Source organism: Centroberyx gerrardi, chromosome 13, assembly GCF_048128805.1.
Source record: "Centroberyx gerrardi isolate f3 chromosome 13, fCenGer3.hap1.cur.20231027, whole genome shotgun sequence".
Taxonomy (NCBI): domain Eukaryota; kingdom Metazoa; phylum Chordata; class Actinopteri; order Beryciformes; family Berycidae; genus Centroberyx; species Centroberyx gerrardi.
The window spans coordinates 4237950-4260277 of record NC_136009.1 but is presented as its reverse complement, the minus strand read 5'-3'; the positions used below and the strand labels follow the sequence as shown (position 1 = coordinate 4260277).

Below are 22328 nucleotides of genomic sequence, written 5' to 3'. Positions count from 1 at the left end.
TCTATTCACACCTTTCTTCTTCACAAGTAGTGAATTTCAGCTGAAGGGTGTCATTTCAAATTGCTATGGGTCTATTTTTGAAAAAAATAAATGAATTATAATACTGTTTAATATTACAAAAATAAAACATGTTGTCAAAGATGTTTTTATATTACAAGCAAGACTTAAAGTGGCACTATGGGGCATTAATCTATGACCTCTATCGACCTCTATTGGTGACCAATGGAATTGCAACAACATGACAGGTCTCTGGCACAGCTCACAGTGGCTTCTAATTGACCTAAATGATAAAGTCACATTTTCACAATGTAGAGGAATAAGTTAGCTAGAGTTGGTGCTATGATGGTGAGTCATTCGCTCATAGCACCGTCCTCCATCGTTGAGCAATTGAGAAAACCACTAGAAACGCAATGGGATCCACACCCATTTATTTCCACTGTGAAGGGAGTCCTCCCCAGTTGGCTGGACCAGCCTGTAGTGTCACTTTGCAGGAGAACCAGCTGAAGATCAGAGCAGTCTGAATGAGGAGGTCATGGTTACCTGTGCAGCTCTAAAGTCGCTCTGGCTGGCATGGATGTGAATAGGAATAAGGAATAGGATGATTAAGAAATGAAGTACAGCTGTGTCATGGCTGCATCATGACACTTACAAAAAAAAATGTGGGAAGACAGTTTGCATGTGTGAAAACCTCCTAATACATGTTACAGTGTTAGCATGGAGCCTAGTATCGCTCAACATAGTGTATGCTAAGGTGTTAGCATGGAGCAGGGTCTATAGTCTCGGCATCAGAGGAGCGCCATCCAAACCAGCACAGAGGCTGCCCTGAAGGCCTCAAGATGGTTATGGATCAAGCGGAGCTACACATGCTACTTGGACAAAGTTCTGAGACTGATCAAATTCACTTGGTTCACCTAGGCTGGCTTGTCTGACGTTGAAAGCCCCGAATTACTTAATAACCCTGGATACTGATGTTGCGTCCAAATGCATCACATGTATGTATGTATAAACCAACAGAGGGCACCTAATGAGGTTCAGCAGGGTTCATTTGGATGCCACCCTGAAAGAGGAAGTTAAAATGACAGTTCAGAGGATGAAGAGCCTCCACATGGATGGAGGAGGCTGGATGTGATGTGTGAGAGAGCATCACTAGCTACGTTTCCATGCCAGAGTAACCTGGCTATTGTCCATACTCTGGTTAAGGTCTTATTCAGGTTAATCTGTTTCCATGAATCTTTGATACTCTGTGATTGAGTCTCCCTGTTTCCATGAATAAACCAGTTAACAGCATATTCCCCCTCTCAATAGTAGCTTACTTCTAATACAGGGGAAACAAATGATGACATAGGATGTTTACATGTGTCGACACAGTACCAGATTGCTTTAATAAGAACGAAGAATGGTAAAGAAGGGACTTCTCCATGCATGTATACACAGTCAAAAATGAGGAGATCATGGTGCTGGATGAGGAGATGAACCTCAACTGCTGTAACTGTTTTCTAAACTATGTAGGCCTGAACCATACCACATACAAAAACAGCTATCTGAAATTAAAACCAACCCCCCCATAAAGAAAGAAAAAAAATAAATTTCCTCAGAAAAAAATGGTAATTGAAAATGCTAATTAAACATTTCCCTCAACACAAAATGAAAAAAAAAAAATCCCTGACACTCCCCAGGACACCAGAATATGATAGCGATCTGGTCTTCATCTTAACACTAGCTCATCCAGTTTGCATCCACCTTCTCATGGCAATACAGGGAATCACACCACCAATGACTTAAAAACTGCTGGTCAGCATCTACAGCTTCAAGACAAATTTGTTTATCAGAAATAAAGCATTGTGGCATAAAAAAAATAATTTGTGACATTTTCTTATAAATAAAGGTCCCTCTTGCTACTCTATCACTGATTGCTATAACATAGTAATGATACAACCTACATCCAGTTCATGAAAGCTTTTACATTTGCTGTTCTAAACACCCAGTGTCTGGTAGCTCTTTCCTGGGAAAAATTTTACGTTTCTGGTTTGTTTGGACTAAATAGAAGAAGAACTGGGTAGTTATGGTGCATTCCATTGTACTCGGAACTCTGAAAAAAACGTCTTCCGACACGAAAAAGTGCAACGGAACGGTTGTTCAAGTTGGAGGTCCCAGTGGGAAATTTGGGTGAGATCCATTCCACCCAAGTTCTCCAGCATAAACACAGCTGACGTCATAGCAGTATAGTGGCGCACACATTGAAAAGTAAATTGAATTCCCATTGCATCAATTTATACTCAATAAAACTTGATTTTACTTTTTTTAGTTTTTGTGTTATGAAAACGTGTTGTAACAACTTTGTAGTTTCCATTTGTAACGTAATTCTGTTGACTTGTGCTTCATTACTAGATAGAAGTCTTTGCTGTATGAACTAGCCTGCTAATGTTACTAGAGCATCGTCAGATAGCTAACATTAACGTTAGTGGGCAAAGGCTGTTGCGTCCATGTTTTCCCCAGCAGAACTATCGACTTCCAACTTCCAATGGACTGCAGCATTACATGAGCAGTGATAGCCACCATGGCTGAACAGACAAAGAAAAGAGCGCCACCTACAGAAACTGAAACTGCATCAACAGATCATCCAAGCTCCGCCCACACTGTTTGATTGACAGGTGATCTGTGGGAAGTGCAGCGCAGAAACACCACAACAATGAACGTTGAGCACCAAAGATGGAGACTAAATAAGAAAACACCACAGCAATGAGTGCTTAGCACCAAAGATGGAGACATTTTTTTGAAAAAACTAGGATCTTGAGGATTACCACTTTAAAAGTGTAACATCTTTTCTTCATGGAGTCGGTGACAGCATGTTCAGATGAGGGGAGATGGAAATGATCACACTTGTTGGCGAAGAGACTCCGGACTCTTAAGACTTTCAAGACTTTGTAGGCCGTCTCCGTAACGAAGCCGCCAATGTATTCTCTGAAGATCGAATGTTGTCATCAGATCATTATGGGGCAACAGTACATTTTAATAACAGGGTGTTAATTGAAAAAGGGATGAATGACCTCCAAGAGCCAAAGTGGAGAGAAAGAAGCCAGAGAGCGTCTAATAGAAAACTTCCCCAGGGTTTTACAGACAGTGGTACTTACTTACACCCAGATTCAATCAGCAAGATAAGATTAAAAGAGAGAGAGAGAGCAACACAGTTTTAATTAGGGCATTTTAAACTATGATATTTTAGTGGAATAATAATAGTCTTTGGCAGATGGTCGGTGAAAGTTGATGACAGAATATGGCGAGGGAGAAGATAATAGGAAGGGAAAAGATGGTCTCTATGCATCAGGTCAAGGTCATACTACTAGTGAAACCCTACAGCACAACACTTTCCTTATTATTCTTATATTACTTGGCAACTCATAAATGTAAAAAATTCAAGCCTTACACAAATGTTTTCAGATAATGAATTCATATTGTGACTATGTAATTAAACAAATGTGTTCATTTATGATGCAATTTATAACGTCCAATGTCTTGGAATACGTTCTGATTTGAGGCCTTTTTAGTTGTTTCGCGTTTGATTTGCACAAGTTATTTCATACTCTTTTTATGTCATTAAAGAAATGTGGTAATTTATTATGCAATTTTATGAAGTCCATTGTCTTGAAATCCGACATACACTTTGATTTTGAGTTGTTTTAAGTTATTTCATACTCTTTTCACTATTTTATAACAATTATATCACAGCCTATCACTCTAAAAAGGCTTTAATTAACATTTTGTACTGTAACTTATATACCCAGAAAAACAAGGGTTCTTCAAGAGTCTTTTGGTCAGGGGTAGTGGTTCTTACGTGGAACCATAATGACTCAAAGAACAATCTGATTGGTTAAAATAAAAAACTGGTAAATTAGAAGAAAGAACCCATTGTAGTTATTAAAAAGATATTTTAATCCTGCTGGTTTGGATTATTTCATGCATTCTTAAATGATTCTTAAAGGTCCTATGTAGAACCGTTTGAGCAGGATGCTATAGAGAACCTCACTAAATGGGTTCTTTACAGTACCATAAAGGCTTCTGCTATGGTACAAACCTAAAAAACATTTCCTGCTGCTATACAAAACACATTTTGTTCAGACTAGACAACAAACAGATTTTTTTTGCAGGCCAGCTTTGGGATTTCAAAGACTTCAAAAACAACACATTGGTTTGCCTCCTGGTAGAGAAGCATCCTTTTTTCTCAGTAGGAGAAAGTTAGGGCAGCCTTTCAAAATTAAAAAAAGCAATGGAGCAAAACCTTCTTTTGCTGTGAACTCATGCAGGACCGAGCGACGGTCCGGGCCGCCAAGCCCCCGCTGGAGCCGAGGAGGCCGCTCAGTCTGGCCTGCAGGCTGCATTCACGCTGGTTTTATCCACGGCAGGACAATCAGGGGGATTAAAGCAGCAACTGATACCAACAAGCCTGCTGATGGCCTTTTGGAGCGTCCAAAGAAAAACACACACAGAGTGGTCGTGGAAGTACAGAGAGAGGAGGACATGTGGAGAAAGAATATGTCCAGGTAGGACTGAAATTCACCTTTTTTTGGGGGACTTGGGCTGTAGATTTAGGAAGTTTATGTTGTTGTCTTCCCTCTGTTAAAACCTGAAATGATCTGGATAGGAAGTTTGTCTGATTTTACAATGATGTGGCATAGAAGTGTTGCCATACTGTGCATATTGGTGCAGAAAAAAAAAAGTCTGGCTTCCTTGCAGATCATGAAAAAATAGTCCTGCTCCAAATGACAAAATAAAACGTGAGGGAGCATAAAAGTGTAGCAAAGAGCAAAAACAGCTAAGAACAAAAAACTAAGAACAAAAAACACAAAAGCTCACTGTAAAGTAGGGATGTAGTTGAAGGTAAACCCATCTAAGTTCAGTTTACCACCTTTTTTGGGCTGACATGAATATTTATGAGGTCAATTCATAGTAAGTAGTATCAAACTGATTCAAGTTAAATGAGGATAGCCTCTTTTAAGGAGAAGAAAAAGCATCAAAACTTGAAAACTATTGATTTTTGCTCATATTGGTGCTTGTTTGCCTTATGATGAGGTCATAGTTCACCCTCCTTTTGTTTTTGAATTTCCCCAAGTTAAAGTGTGTGGTTATTAAGCAGAGCAGACAGAGAGGAACAGGAAGTGTCCCCTAACCTTGGGGGCCTCCCCTCGTCTTTACTCCCCCTCAGAGAGGTTTTTGTCAGGCGGACAGGAAGCTGACGGTTCCCCGGCTGACCTCTCGCTTTTGTCTCCCGGCTCATCTCACATCTGGGCACCCAACACAATGTTCTAGAGGCCGCAGCATTCAGCCGCTCACAAAGCCTGGGGGTGCAAATTTAACCCTAAGCTATATGGAAATGATATTAGAGATATTTGGTCAGTGATGAATTATGAGTCGTAGGTCACCAAATGATTAGCTAATAGGGAAGATAGGTCCTGAATCCTTCCTGGTGGGATTTTATTTTAAATATTATGGCCCTCCAAATACATTTCTGGTGTTTTTTTCTTTGATCTTTGCTTTCCATTACACAACCAGAAAAAGAGGGTTCTTTGATTTGGGTAAGGGTTATATCAGAATCATAATAACTCAAAAAACGCTCTGATTCGTTAAAATAAAAAGAACTGTTAAATCAGAGTGGTTCTTGAAAAGTTCTTGCTGGTTTGGATCATTTCATACATTCTCAAAAGGTTCTTAAAGGAACCACTTGAGCATGCTGCTATAGAGAACCTTTCTAAAAGGGTTCTGTACAACACCATTAATGCTTCTGCTATGGTGCAAACCTAAAAAAAAACATTTTCTGGCACTATATAGAAGCCTTTTGTTAAGAGTGTAATAATAATAACTAGAAAATCAGACTTGGACTCACTGAAGACTAAAGTCACACCTTGCCATTGACACCCATGCTTATTCATGGAAATTGTTCTGCAAACCCATATAGACTCTTTTCCAAAGAAAATACAACAAACACATATTTTAAAAAATCGAAATTGAGAAAAATAAATCACGCTTTGATTTGTCATTTTTAACACCTTGTGATTTTTTTCTCTTTTTTGGAATAGGTCACTTGAATTGGGTGAAAAAATGGATTGCAAAATCATTGAAATTAAAATGATTTAGTCAGAATTGTCAGGAAACAGGCTAGGCTGTTGTTCATATAAGAAGAGATAGAAAGATATCAATATAGACTTATCTACTGATTTATTGAGGTATTTATTTGTTTGTTTGCATACATTTCTATTGACATATTTATTTACTTATTGGAGATGTATTTATTAGACCTAATGAAGATCAGGTAGAGTTTTACTAGGCCTATCTAACTTGGAACAGGGCTACAGTCTATAGTTTATTATCCCATACCGAAATAGTTATTATAGACCCATTACATGAAACTGATCGTGTACTAGACTGACTATTTGTACAAATAACTTAGGCTATATTAGGTTTACTTTTGCTAACTAATATTGTATGCCATAATCTGTGGCATTTTAGCCTGTTGCGTTTTCCTTTTGACAGAAAACATTTGGAGAGACTGAGGATTATGAACGGATAAGCGTCTAAGTCGAACAGATCTCAGCTTTTCCTCACACGTTCAAAAAGTGTTGATTGCAACGAGAAAACCCATCGGATCATTTTAAATAATTATTTTACACCCGCAAAATTCCCTGCCGCTCCTCGGGCTGCAAGCTGCACTGTAATGAAAAGTTCAATCACACACACACACACACACACACACACACGCACACACTCACACACACACACACACACACACACACACACACCAAAAAAATGTCACTATTCTCCCCTTTGGATGTCGAGAATGAAATTTGGGTTTGAAGTCAGAAACACATATAATAGCAATCTCTTACTTTATTAGAATTATTGAGGGTACATCGTTTTTATTAGATCACACAGCAATGGCCAGCTGTGAGAGTGTAAAAACCAGCACTATCCGAGTTAATTTAACACTTTACTTTTGACCAGATCAATCAACAGTAACAACTGCCTTAACAGCTTTTATTTATTTATTTATTATACCATTTAAATCGAATCAGCCTCCTGTCCAGTGAGGTAGGAACTAAACATTTAGTGACAGCATGGCTCACAGTCCTGACACTTTCGGCCTGTCTGTCTGTTTCATGCCAAGTCGTCCTGTCTGAAACAATAAAATAAATAAATAAATAAAATAATAAATAAATAAAAACTAAACTAAACAAAAGCTGCAGCATCCAAGACAAACTCAATCTGATTTTCTCCATTCTTAAAAAGTTGAGTATTTTTTTTTTTTTTTTTTACGTTTTCTTCATTTATTTATTTATTTGAGATGCGAGGTTTCTGCAGGGCACCGCCGGTGTAACGGATAGAATAAATCAGTAACATGCCTATATGCAGCGAATTTGACAATAATGAATTGATTCAATAAATATGTCAATAATTAATTATTTACTGTCCGATGTTACTGTCCAATGTTGGATTTGGATTCAGGAACCATTTCGTTGCCTGTTTTCACCTTTGAAACACTGTACTGGGTTAACTAATGATGAAAAAGCCTTTTATTTCTCATAATGAGACAAAACAAAAAAAAACATAACTCCAATTTCTTCGTTATTGTTATTCCTTGTTATTTATTTTGTACATTTTTCTGATTTCCACAGGAAGATGAAGTTTTGAACACGTTATTAACTGTAACATGTAGGCTATTACAAATTCCACATTTTAATGCATCAAAAAGCAAGATTAGGCCTATTGACAGATTATTCAAGGTTATAAAAACAGTGCAAGCTTTTATAGGAGGGCTACTTTTCACACTATATTACAACTTCTGGAATATATCTTGGACTTTTACAGTAGAGTTTGAGTTTATTTAGCTTTGCTTCCTTAGTGTAGAGCTTTAGCTTTAGTTTATTAACCCATATGATATTTTAGAATTGTAAAATATCATATCTCTACAAAAGAACAGGAACAAATGGGGGGGAAGGAGAACAGCAGTACAAACTGCATTTTAATACAAATTTCCTAGAGACCATTCATTTCAAAATGTTTTCAAACCTACAACAATCAGGTTCTTTAACTCGTCAAAATAACGCAAATACGCATTCATGTGTATGACAAAGGGAAAACGTGTCAAATTTGATGGGGAAAATTACTTGCTTTTAGTTCCAAATGAAGCTATGTTTACAATAATCCTGTGTAAAAAAAATATATAATAAACAAAGCGACAGTTTGTGCGATAGTATGACGCTAAAGCCTATAGCCTATAGTAGAATACAATGAAAAACGACATAATTCCTCTCAATGATTTCCTATGGTATTTCAAATTTGTTGAACCTTATTCAATGGAAAGACGGGTAGGATGGGAAAGAAAAGTGGCGTGTGTGTGTGTCTGCGTGTTTGTGTGTGGGTGTGTGTGTGTGTGTGTGGAGGGTAGGGGAGGGGGGGGCATAGGTCATGAACCGGATTCGAACCCAGGACTCCTCACAGCCATAGTGAGTTCGTTTAGTTTATTGTCCTCAACAGGAAATTGTTGTCACAGCCAGTACACACACACACACACACACGCACACACACACACACACACACACACACCCATAACACATTTCCACACCCATTCACAAAACAGTTCCACCAGCCATCGGCATAGAAACCCGATCAGTGAATAGGACTGCATGCAAGTTGTTGTGCAAATCATTTTGATCTAAGAAACAAACCAGTGGTATTTAGTGACCGTGATTGTTATATATATTGATATGTGGTTATATATGGTGATATACAGTATGTTATACCTGGTTATATATTGATATGTGGTTATGATTATATATGCGTATGCCTGGTTATATATTGATATGTGGATATGTGGTTATATATGGTTAAATATGGAGATATGGTTATATAGGAATAAGGAAGTGGGTTTTCTTCAAAATTAAAATGTTGAAAGAATAAATTACCATGAGAGGATTGTCACATCCAGTTTAGGCCTGAATACATTTATTTATTTATTTAACCTTATACCTTATTATACTATAAAGTCCCTGCATCTAATAGGCCTATAATGCTGACTGATAACTGACTATGAATGAATGAATGAATGAATGAATGAATGAATGAGTGATCAATTATTTGTCGTAGGGACTGACGATATATTATTATTTGGTTAATCATTAGACATGGGTCACCAAACTATCACCTCAGAGGGGACTGAATGCGCCCTGATGGGTTAGGGTTAGCTATGGTTTCCATTTTTTACCCATTTTGTCTTGATCTTTCCGCTCCATTATCAGGATGACAAGAACAAATTTGAACTCGCTTATAGGCGGAGGGATGGAAAATAATGCACCTTACCACTACCTAACTGACATTACAGACATTAATCAGAATATGAAACGTGGCGGTCTAATTTGCTATTGAAATGCCTTTAAATGGATTAAAGCAGTTCAAACAACTAGGGAAAGGGCTCTGATTTTTTAAAGGGGAAGGGCTGTTTGTGCTCGTGACCTAAGCCAACAAGAAAATGTGCTTCGGTCAAACTACGCCGTGCTTCTAAAAACGCAGTGTGAGTAAAAAATACGATAGGCTATAGTTTGAAGCATAATAACGGGGAGGGTCAGTTCATCCTTCTAGTAGCCTACTGAGGGGTTCGTGTCCTTGTCTCCCCCCTACGAGCACCCTGTATCCCACTGTTTCCCAAGCTAGCATCGCTTATTGATGCCAATGGTTCAGGCTCGTTACTCCTCCGCTGACCTACCGTTAGCTCTGTATGGAGGACTAGATCTTTGCGCATAGGGAGCGCTGTAAGCTACCTCGCTGTTGTCAGGCAAAATAGGCCGTAATTGATCCGCTAAGGCCGATTAGACCTGTCATGTGACCCGTCCCTGTCCCTCGAACCATCGCAATGTGTAACCTTCAAACCAAAATCATAACACTTAGGCTTATTGCTTATAGAATAGGTTGTGGAATACGTTTATCATTTGGAGACGCGAGGCTTTCAGCTGTTATTGGATTATAAAATTCTTGTGCTGTTGAGGAGGAGGCTCGTGCTTTTGATTCACACGCGCTTTGATAGTATGCTGCATTCACGTCCTATGGGAAAGACGGTACATACGAGCTTACTGCTTGAAAATACAGGTCATCTCAGCTTTCAGGTGGTAGGCCTATATAGCCTACTTGGGGACTCCGGATTTGGCGATGGACCCTGATTTCTCCTGATTTCTGACGTCACCAACAAGGAAATACCTGGTATAATATAGGTTCATTTCAATAAAACCAACAAAATTAAGGATTTCAATCATATAATTCATGTTGTGATCGCAACTCTTAAAATGCCATGGCAAGACACAACCACTAGTTGATTTTTTGCTGACACTGCAATGTTTGGCTTGCTGTAAAGCATAAAGTCAAATGTGTCATCAGTGCAGGTGTGTTAAGTGTTAAAAAGATCAGATGAATTATCACCAAGACAAAAGAAAGTCTACAGAAAACTTTGGTAAAGTGTGCCACTTCCAAGTCGTTACTTTTAACCATCAAGTTCCCATGAATGCAGCGTTAGACCTAATATGCTACATCTGCCAAATACAAACTATAGGGTCTCAACCCTCCCCATGCTGCATGCCTTATGGCCCTGTTTGCAAGGAAACCTATACTTAAGTGACACTTTGTCATTAAAAATGGTGAATAAAATATGAAAGTATATGTTTGAGTTTGAGTGGATAAATCATTCAAAATTCAACAAAAGCTGTTTATTTTTGGGAATCTAATGCTGCATTCAGGTCATATGGGGATCATCGTCGTAACAACTGACAGCTCAAAGCAACAACTTGGTGTTCACATGTTAAAACTGTGATTAAACACCACGATTTTAGTTTTCTGTAGACTTTGGATGCTCATAATTATTCTCAAACCTTTCACACGTAACACACACACGCTTTAGTGAGGAAAAATCGACCAAGTTGTGTCCTGCCATGGCATACTAAGAGTTACGGTCACAAAATGGGGTTAGGTGAACAGTATATTCTAGCAGTATTTCCCACTTGAAAGCAGAGGTGAACAGTATTTTCTAGTAGTGGGGCATTTACCAGCTGAAAGATGAGGTGAACGGTTTTTTTTTTGTAAGTAGGAAGGCTCTTATCTCCCATCTTTCCCATGTGACCTGAATGCAGCACACACAGTGAGTGGATTGGTTTGAGATGCGCCTCCAGGGAATGCCGGGAACGTCACGTGACGCCAACTCTCCAACTCTATTGGTCCGAGGCACGTGTCTGAGAAGCCCGTAGTACAACGTCACCGGAGAGCCTCGCAGCCAATCAGAAATGAGAACCAAAATCCGTAGTGAAAGTATTTGAGCGGCGTCTTTATCAGCGTAGTTTTAGTGCTGCTGGAAGCATCAATATTTGTGTGCAGGGATCAGGAAAAAATAAACTCGAGTGTTTCCAACTCATTTCAGCATTTTCAAATGATAGCCTATAGATTATTGTATTTGAACACCAAGCTCAGCCATGAGGAGTAATACCAGAAACTGAAGCATGATTTTTCTTTGTCAAAATCATAAGAGGCGGGTTTTCAGAACACAAACAATATAAGCTATACTGGCGAAAAAGGGAATTTGGTTTTCTTCATCACTTATTTTGCGTTTTTGATCGAAAATATAGCAGTGTAGATAAAGAAGTGAACCAGACGCCTCACAACAGTGGAATTACTACTTTGTAGAGGGAATCAGAGAGAGAGAGAGGTGCTGAAAGTGAACGCTGAGTCCTATCAGGCTGCATCATTATGGAAGAAAATGCTCGTCGAGACCCAGAGGACTCCGGCGAGGAGTCCAACCGAGCCATCCTGCCTCTCCTCCAGCCACCTGGCAACCAGCAGCCGCACCGGATCACCAACTTTTACATCGACAACATCTTAAGACCGGACTTCGGCCGCAAGCGGAAAGATGGGACTTTCATCCGGGAGGAAGACAGCCTGGGAGTAATCCTGCGAAGGGAGGACCTGACTGGGAGAAGGGCTTCCAAAACTGGCAACCCGCAGCAGGGCGGAGGTGGAGCAGGGCGCGAGGAGGACACGGAGGCAGACGAGGACCAGCATCCGGACACAGAGGCCAAAAAGGCTGAGCTCGTAGCCGGTGATGGGGCTGCGAAGGCCCGGGGGGACGACGGGGACCGGTGCCACAGCCCCCAGGCCGGCTCGGCCCCTGCCGCCAAGCCGATGCTCTGGCCGGCCTGGGTCTATTGTACCCGCTACTCAGACCGCCCTTCATCAGGTTGGTGGCAAAAAATATATTCCTCCGCCAGTCTGCTTTATTAGGCTATTCAGAGAGAGAGAAAATAAACACAACAAAACAAAACAACGAAAACCAGTTAGGGCTAGTCTATTTTATTCGAGAGATGGTGAAAGGATTGAATGGAAAACCTCCAGCCTCCTCTCTCATCACAAATAAAGAGAAAGCAGAAAATGTAGCCTAGGTTGCGTTCATTTTCAAGTTTACAACCTGCGCCATTAAGAAAAAAAAAGAGTGGAATGATATTTTGGAGCATTTTGCATTTAAATTAATATGGATATTTCGTTCATAGGCTATTCTTTGATCGGTGCTACCCCCAATCCTATTTGATGGAGAGACATTATCACTGGTGGCAATTGACAAACCAATTATTACACAAATCATAACTACAATAAACGTCACTATTTCCTACTAGCCTAAAAGTAATAATATTAACCTTCTTAGAAGACGTTTTTTTCCTCTTTTACAACCCAACCTACTTTTAACACAAATTGGAAACTAATCCGAGTTGGGTTTTGAAAAAGAGAAAGTCGATGTGAATTTGGCGACAAAATACAGATAAAGTCGACAAGATGCCTCGGTGTCGTGTAAAAGTGCTCTGAAATAAATAAATTTAAAGTTATGAAGTGGAAAAACAGAAGTAAAAACCAAGTTTAACGCCATTGTTCCTCACTGCTCTTTGTTAATATTCAATTAGCATATTTTTTGACAATGGGAGGGAGTCTAAAAAGTGAGGGCTCTGCATCCCAAAAGAGAGATGGATTCGATCTGAAATGCATAACAACGTGAGTTCAAAGGTTTTCCAGCCACCAACAAAATACAAACCAGTTTTTGTCAACATTTTTTATGTTATTAGGTTATTAGTTTATTGATAGCAAGCCTGCACTCTGAATCTAGATAGTCAGCCACCACAAAGCTTCTATTTTATTGCTTCACGGTATTCGTGATATTCAAAATGTAGGCCTATTGATTTATATCAACATTTAAATAATTCTACCTCTATTTTATCAATAAAGTGGGAAGTTAGCTTTGCGTTAGGGCTATATTTTCGCTCCGAGCTAGCTTGGTCCACTCTTCTGGGGCTCTTCTTTTGTCAGGATTTACAAATGCATAAAGCTTTGAAATAACGTCTCTAAAAAAACAAAGTGCAGCATCCAGACGGAAGGAAAACTGTGTTCGCTATCGAAGGAGCGTTTTAAGTCGATGAAAATGAGATGAAAATAGTCAGGAATGTTGTTTTTATTGTTGTGTCGAGACACAAAAAAAGTTTCCATCGTGGTCCAGGCCCAAGTTTATGGAAATGACCACAATGGGCCTTTAGAGAGGTCAGGGAGGCTGCAGCGTATTCATCATTACACTCTATCTAAATCAAGAGTCTTTAGATTGAGAGTACTCAATCTAAATTTTAATATAGCCTAATATATAAAGTGTATCTAAGTTATATGTAGGCCAATTGTAGGCTATGTATAAAGTATTTGTATAGTCTTAGAAAGTGTAGAACTAGCCTATAGAACTGTTATCAAACCAAATGCCATCATTAGAATATAGTAAATATGTAGTAGATACTATACAGCCTATAGGCCTTTTATATAGGCCTAAATATTAGTAGCCTAGTAGGCTAGTTGTAACTCTGGTTGGATGGCAACTTTTGGTTTGTGTTCCAGACTATTTCTACACTTAAAAGAGTACTGAAACAGTTTTTTCCTAACTGCTCCATCAGTCCATCATCTCCCATTTATTTGCCCTTTTATTTCCTCATGATAGAATCGTCTATAGGATGGACGAAAGACAGACTCATCATGCCTTTTTAAGAAACTACTTTTTAAAAAAAAAAAATGTAGTTCCTATGGTAACAGGGAGGGAAAGAGGCGCCTACACCCCCCCATCCTCCATCCCATCCCATCCTAACCCCACCCCCCATCTGCTCCCATCATCCTCCTCCTCCCGTTCACCATTATAGTCTAAATGTAGCAGCAGTGGTTGAGCTGGTTAGGACATGCAGGCATCCTGCAGCCTGATGGGTTGCTATTCTAACTATTATATACTACCAGTACTAACTGGTACCCTGTCTCTATTTATCTCCTGTTAACCTAAACTATACCAGAGCCTCTTTATCATGTTCCCTGTGATAATTAGGGGCCCGAACCCAGGGACCCATTTCATGAGCTTGGATTTATAAGGTTCTATCTGGGTGGAGTGTAGTTCTGAGATATATTTGGCATCCCAACTGGCAAAAACTTTTACCTTTTTAAATATTTGACCTCAAAAGGTTATTTGTTTAAAAAAATAAATAACACCACACAAGTATAAAGTAACATTCAAAGATCATGAATTTGCAAATAACGAAATTTTGAAATAATAATAATAATAATAATAATAATAATAAGTCAGATAGAACCTTATAATTCCTAACTCACTATATGGGAAGATTTTAGTTGATTTTAGTTGTTGATTTAGTATTGAATTATAGAATAATGGTGGTGAGAGTGAAATATATGATTACAATAATCACTCTACACATTCTCTAATGGGGATAATTTCAAGTGAATTAAATTCTAGTGAAATTAAACTAGTCCTCATGTTGCTGGGGTACCCCCTGGAACCCCTCAAGGACCCCTGGAGGTCCCCAGACCTCCATTTGAGAATTGCTGACCTAGAGACAAAGAAAAAATAGGGTTTTTCCACTGGTTCTCTGGTTAGGGTAGGGGTTCTTTAAAGAACCATAATGAGTCAAAAGAACCCTCTGATTTGTTAAAAACAAACAAACAAGAAAGAACCCAGTGTAGTTCTTCAAAGCTTCTTTAATTAATGGCTTGAAACACATATTCTTAAACGGTACTTTCCCTAAAAAGGTTCTTTATCGCATCATAAATGGTTCTGGTGTGGCAGTGGTTCTCAAAGTGAGTCCTTGAAGAGGTTCCAGGCATCATGGCAAGGGGTTCCACAAAATGAGGAATAGTTTCATTTCACTATAATTTAATTCGCTAGAAATGACCCCAATTAGAGAAGAATGACTCTTGTAATCACAGGTTTCACACTGGCCACTATTATCTCCACAGTGTAGACAGTTGTACAATTCAGTACTAGGTCAACAACAACTAAAAATTTCCCATATGGGACTAAATCTGATCAAATGTGTGTCTGTTTCGGGGCCTGAGACATGGAAACGTTTGAGAATTCCTCAGGTACAAAACTAAAGAACCATTTCTACTGACTATAGCCTACACAATCATTTTTATTAAGAGTGTACATCTATATACCTGTAATTTTATGATGTGAGAAACCTCAAAAGCCCATAAGTATTGTCCCTAACCAATCGGCGTCATTTTTGTCTCCACCCTCACCCCTCCACCCCCACCGAAGGGCCCAGATCCCGTAAACCAAAGAAGGCGCCGTCGACCCCCACCAAGGAGGACAAGCGGCCCCGGACGGCCTTCACCGCCGAGCAGCTCCACCGGTTAAAGACTGAGTTCCAGACCAACCGGTACCTGACCGAGCAGAGAAGGCAGAGCCTGGCTCGGGAGCTCGGCCTCAACGAGTCTCAGATCAAAATCTGGTTTCAGAACAAACGGGCCAAAATCAAAAAGGCCACCGGGAATAAAAACTCTCTGGCGCTGCACCTCATGGCCCAGGGACTGTACAACCACTCCACGTCCAAGGACGGCGAAAACTCGGACAGCGACTAGTAGGGGAGGGAACCCGTCTGAACCATGCAATAAAACCACGTCAATACCAGCATTCATATTTAAAACGCAACCAGAGACGATGTTCTGCCGTTGTTTTGTCCTACAAGGCGGCGGGGAGTTTGTTTGTGTACGTGTTCTCGGGGCTGTAGCTAGTCGAGACCACCGTTGTCGAGTCCAAGTAATGTACGCCTATAGTGCTGCGTTCCAGTCAAAGTCAGAAGTCGGAAATTGCCAATTTATAGGTCGCAATTACATCCTTCAACCTCTGTGCGTTCCAGTGATTCAGCTCAGAAAAAAAAAACACATGGAAGGACGCACGCAAATTTTGTTTAGGCCTACCTAAAGTAAAATACTGTTCTCCTAATAAACACCCAACAAGCACCAAATGCCAGTAAAAATGTAAAGTTTTTGCAGATAAAGTGAAAGGGGTCACCCACCACACTAGTTGGTCTCTATGCTAGATGATAGCATAAATGCCTCGGTTATATTGAGTTCTGTTGCTCTTCATGATGTAGCCTTCTACAAACTTGATACATTGTATAAATGAGTGAGCAAGTTTGAAATTAACACACAGTGCCTGATTCTATGACCTAGCATGAAATAGCACTGAGAACAAGTGGGGTGATATATTTCTATGAAATTTCTATTTTTGATTTCTATTTTTGTTTACCAGCCAATGGCAGATGAGGCAAGAGTTTATTTCGCACAAGTCAATGATAATTGGCAAGGTTTGCTAGCTAGTTGGCATAGAATGTTAATAATATAACAATAAGTGCAACTTTACATTTGAAATTTATGTTTAACCACTTACCACATAGGTGTTGTGTCTGATTTAAGATCACGCATTGCTGAAAATCGAACTTAGGTGTATTTTGAGGATTAGCCTATAAACAAGTTAAAAGTAGGCTACTGCTGTGTAACGTTAAAAGTCTATATTGCCATGTTGACATGATGTCAGATAACAGGATTCCGACATAAAGGGCCGTTCTATTGCATTTTTCCTTGTAGGAAGTCATAATTTCCGACTTTCTGTCATATCTGGAATGCAGCATTAGACCAAGTCGAGTCAAAACCGGGTCCAAATGATGTCGAGACTTTATTAAAACCGAGACCAGAGCGAATCGAGACCAAAACAGGCAATAAACAGTACAAATGCCTTTCCAAATGTAAAAAAAAAATACTTACTTAACGGTCAACAGAGATGTAAATCCATCTGCTGGAGCTCTGTATGAATGCATAGAGGTTTGAGGACCATTTGGCCTTCATATCGTACACAGCCTAATCCCTTTAATTGTTTGTAATGCTGGGGAGATAATAAACGAAGGTGGACCAGGTGGACCAGGTGGAGACAAGCGGTATCTTTGATATTTTCCAGCCTACACAGGCGGGGAAAAGTCGAGTCAACATCCAATGGGAGCCGAGACCAAGACGAGCTCGAGACATCAGAGAAGTGGTCTCGCGACCGGGCTCGAGCGCTACAGCCCTGCGTGTTCCTGTTTAACTGTTTTTGTCTGTCTGTCAGACTTTATAATGAAAAACTATATGCTGAAATCCAAAGATTTTTTTCTGCTGCATTCTGGGAACTGTGAATTCAAAAAAATAGCCTACTTTGTGTTCTGTTTTTTATTTTTTCTATCTTTATAGGCTGTTTTCCACTATTTTCCTCTTCGTTCTTCATCTCTTGTGTTATGTTGGTGTACTTGTAGAGAATGTTTACCAAGGTCTGGTTGTTTGGTGTGAAAGTATAGCCTTTTTTTGAAATATATTGGGCGCCAAAATGCGTACTGAAATTTGGGAATGTAATACATTTTTTTAAAACTGGAATTAAAGTTCTGCTTAATAAGCTATCTGGTGAACAGTGTGTAATAATACATTTGGTTTGCACATAAGAATTGGCAATGCAGTCAGGCATCTAATAGCCTAAATCCCCATCTTCATTTGGAATACAGCAAGAGGCATTTTCCCAACATTAGGCTATTTCTTTTTTTGTTTTTTTCCATTGATAATGTTGGGGGTCCTCTTTTTGAAATTCAATATGAAAACACCGATTTTAAAATGTCCATTTGGATTCAAATGTTGCTGTAAAATTGGCCCAAACTCCTCTAGTCTATAAGAAAAAAAAAAACCCTCAAGAAGTGAGGCTATCATTTCACAGCACGGGGAATTTCCCATTTTCAATCTTCTGGCCGACTTTGGCACTGAGACCTCCGGCCAAATCATGGACCTATATGCTTCTGTACATCAACGAATGTTCAAGAAAAAAATAACGTTTTATTTGTTATTTGCAAAGACCATTATATTCCTATTTATAATACAATGACCATCTATAGCCATGCGTGTGTGGAGATGGGGCTCTGGAGTGTTTACATGACTTATTTATCCTGCAATAACTTTTTCTGTTTTTTTTAATGCAACATCTGAAAGGCCTTTGCTGGGTCTCACTCATGTGGATCCAAACCAAATCGTGGTCTTAACGATGCTGTGAATGGTTTTTATTTTTTAAATATTTTATTTGTTCATGTTATAAGAAGTTTTCTTACATTCACATCCAAACCTGGACAAGCTTTTTGCCTTAAAAATTCTGTAGATAGAAAAAGTCTCTACAGTGTTATAATGAAAGAACAGCATTGTTTTCTATATCGCAAATGGGATTTTGACATCAGGATTTTTAAGGATAGGTATAAGTAATAATGAACAAAGTTTTAGTTTTTTTTTTTTTTGTTCTCTCAGCTGAAGTACTCTTTTATATGACCCTTCGTGTAAATAATTTGTATCATAACGGTGTGATGGTAAATAAATGACAATAATACAAATTGGACTTTTTTCAGGGATATCTTTTATTATCTCAAATGAAACGGACAACAGGAAATACAATGAGAAACATCATGTACAACCAAGAGAAATTTCAGTAGGGTGAAATAGTTTTGCATTTTGCTGTGAAGTTCATGTGATAGGTCTGAGGGTGCCTTTATTGAAATAACTTGATAATAATTTGCATAACAATCAAGAGAGCTGAGGAAGGCAGACACAACATGGAGGACACTTCTATCCACTGCAAAGAGCCATAGTTATACAGCAAGTTTTTTTTCTTTTTCAACACAAAAACATTCTCTTTTGCATTGGCTACATAGTTTATTTTAAATCCATTGAAACAACTGCACTGTTATAAATATTACCAAAAAATATCCCATCTTTTTATTTGATCCTTTCAGACTTTTCCATTTAAAAGCTGTAAAATCGACATTTTTATACCTTTATATTACCTTGAACATCTATTTACAAGGCAAATGCCATCTTGCAGAGAGAAATGATACCATTTGTGGTTGTTTTGCAGAATTTACAGGATCATTTCTGAATGGAGAATGTGCAATGTAAATGATACACATTTATTATACAGGCCAGTATTTGTTTGTTCAGCCAAAAACTCATGATCCTTCGCCAAATATATAATCATCTCAATGATGTAGGTACTTGAACAGCTAGATTTATATTTAATCTAATGTTGGTTAACAGTTTAGTCTAAAGTGCATTGTGACACATTACAACCAGATTACAAGTCCATTAGAAGCATAAATCAACTTTTCTTACAATATAATCATCAGACAAACATGAGTAACATCACAAAATTACATTCAAATTAATCGTATTCCATTATCTATAGAATTTCCCCATAACGTATTCATTTTTTGCATCTTGTGTGTATTATATTATGCTGATTATAATAATTAATATGCACTCACAATATGCGTATAATATACTTATGATGCCTTATAATGCCTAAACCACTTTTTTTGGTTGACATACTGTAAATCTTTATGACCAATATTCATAGTATACATCACAGTAAGTAGTACCAAACTGCTGGAAGTTATATGAATATGGGGTCTTTGAAGGGGATAAAACATAAATTAATGCATTTCTGGAAATATTATTTATTTTTATATCGGTGGTTGTTTTGCTTATGATGATCACTGATCGGAGGTCATAGTTTTCCCTCCTTTTTATTTACCAATTTACCAATACACTACTACTGGTTATAAATTGCATGAAAATAGTCATTGAGTTCAAATCAACAGATGAAGGATTACAGATTAAACACACATTTAAAACCATGTGTAAGGATCTGGCTCAGCAGTAGGCGAACCTCATATATGACCACAATTGGTTAAACATTGTGCTCCCACTTGGGTCTAGTAGTGGGACCAGAGCATGTCCCCAGTTGTGAGCCATTGGGAAGCTCTTGGCCAACTTCACACATGAGAGGCCGTTGAGCATGTAGGTACTGGTGACAGTAGTAGTATTATTATGGATGACTACCCCTCTATAAAAGCTGCTGACAGGGTTCCCACCATGGACTTGATGTAAAAAAATTTGAGAGACCTAAAACTGTTCTTCCTTCCTGGTTTGTTCATGTTGTTTTTCAATCATCTATCTAACGTGATGAATGTGGGACTTCCCTAGAGATTTTATCAGACTTTCCCTGTCTGGAATACACCTCTCTAAATTCCATGATATTCCAGGAATTCCATGACCAGTGGGAACCCTGGACTATGACAGTTTTCCCTCTTTATTTTTTGATTGGAGACAAGAAAGTGGGATATGACGTGTCATTGCATGGTTGCACCTGATATTACTGTAAGGATGCTCTCTTTTTGTGTAGTCAATGACATCCAATTATTTATTGAGGATTTTACCAACCCCAAACATAGGCAACTTCCTGACTGACCACTACTTTGCCACTAAATGGGTAGCCAGACCTTTTTGTGAATGATGTTTGTTAAAGTGGGACTTGGATATAACTTCTCCTTTACAATCCTAGATATGATTCTTCAATCCTGAAGAGTTTTTTTTGGTGAATTCTGTTTGACTACACCAACACAGTCTGAAAAACAAACTGGAATAAGGCCAGACTGAAGACCCTAGAATGAATAGGGATCACTGGTTCCAATGAATAATAATTAGCAGTGAGTTGATATCAAGCTCTACCGTAAAGATACTGTGTACTACCAGCAGCTCCCTTAGGCCAAGACTCTAATGGAAAAAGTGCAAATATTAGCAAAAAAAACTGAAGGTTGTACACTTTAATGACAGCAAACATAAACTTAATACCCTGACACCCTAAAAAACTTTAAAAGATTTTAAAGTTGTCGTGACTCAGTCAGGCAATGAACCTTGATAATTATCTTCTAGTTGCACATTCTAGAAAAACAAACCAATTTACTAATCATGGGAAAAACGACACTGTGATCCTTCATTATAAATCCGATTTTTTTTGTTCTATGTACTGAATGGTGCTCTATAAAGTCATGAACTGGCTTTTCAAAGAAACTATTATTTGGAACATTTTAAGAGTGCAGGATCAACACTCAATGCCAGTAAAAGTTCCTGTCTGCAAGTCAAAAGCAACACCAACACCAGCCAAATGCTGCTAGGTCTGTCTACTCTACCAGCACTTAATTAACCATCATTTAGAAATTCTATTCTATTCTAAAAATCATGAAAATGGTGAAAATGGCAGGTGAATATTGGACGCCACCAGCCACTTGGCCATCGGCTAGAAAAGTTAGCTTTCTACCCTGGATGAGTATCTTTGCTTCAGATTCATAGCCAGTTCATCCAATCAAGTTCACAAGTCATCTTAGAAAGGACTGCAACACAGCAGACAACAAAACAATTAATTCAGTCGCTTTACTCTTCAAAATACACAACAAACATGACTTCCTTCAACAAAGATCTCCCTGGATGTAAGGCCAAATCAGTCTGCACACATTTGTCATATTCAGGAAATACTGTACACTGAATAAATGTTCAGTAGATCATACTAGTTCAAACTTAAAATCCCAAATTATCTTGCAAACACAAACACCCTCCCCTTTCACTCCGAGACTTGTTCAAGTGACAGCAGCTAAATGAACCAAGTCCACCTACAGCGTACCTTAGAACGCATCAAAAGATAATCACGCACCTAAAAGATAACACCAGAAAATCTCAGGAATCCCAGAAATTCAAGCACATGTCCATCCATTCCTAGGTCCACTATTTACCTGATCATCTGAAAGAGGCGGAGGAACAGTCTGGGAAAAACAAAACAAGAGAAAGCAAGCGAAATGCAGAGAGAAAACAGAGAGGGATCCGTGGACAAAAGGGCAGAGAGTTATCTGTGAGGACTCTTCCATTGGCAGCAGTAGCAGCATTGACCTGGGCTCTTTGAATGGGCTGCAGAAGCCCTCATCTGCATTTCCTTTCTTAGCTGGCTTGTATGTGGAAGTAACGCCCAACGGTCACTGACTTGATGAGCTGAGCTACTCTTGGCTTGGGAGAGGAAGAGGAAAAAAAAAAAAAAAGCTACTAGCTGCGTTTCTGTG

General features: G+C 38.8%; 1 protein-coding gene across 1 annotated transcript; it reads left to right on the top strand.

Moving 5' to 3' along the window:
* The first annotated feature begins 11772 nt into the window (after positions 1-11772).
* Positions 11773-15963, top strand: en2b (engrailed homeobox 2b). The gene is made up of 2 exons (XM_071909692.1): positions 11773-12259; positions 15641-15963. Exons 1-2 carry the CDS (start codon positions 11773-11775, stop codon positions 15961-15963), a joined length of 810 nt encoding a protein of 269 aa, XP_071765793.1.
* The last annotated feature ends 6365 nt before the right edge of the window (positions 15964-22328 follow it).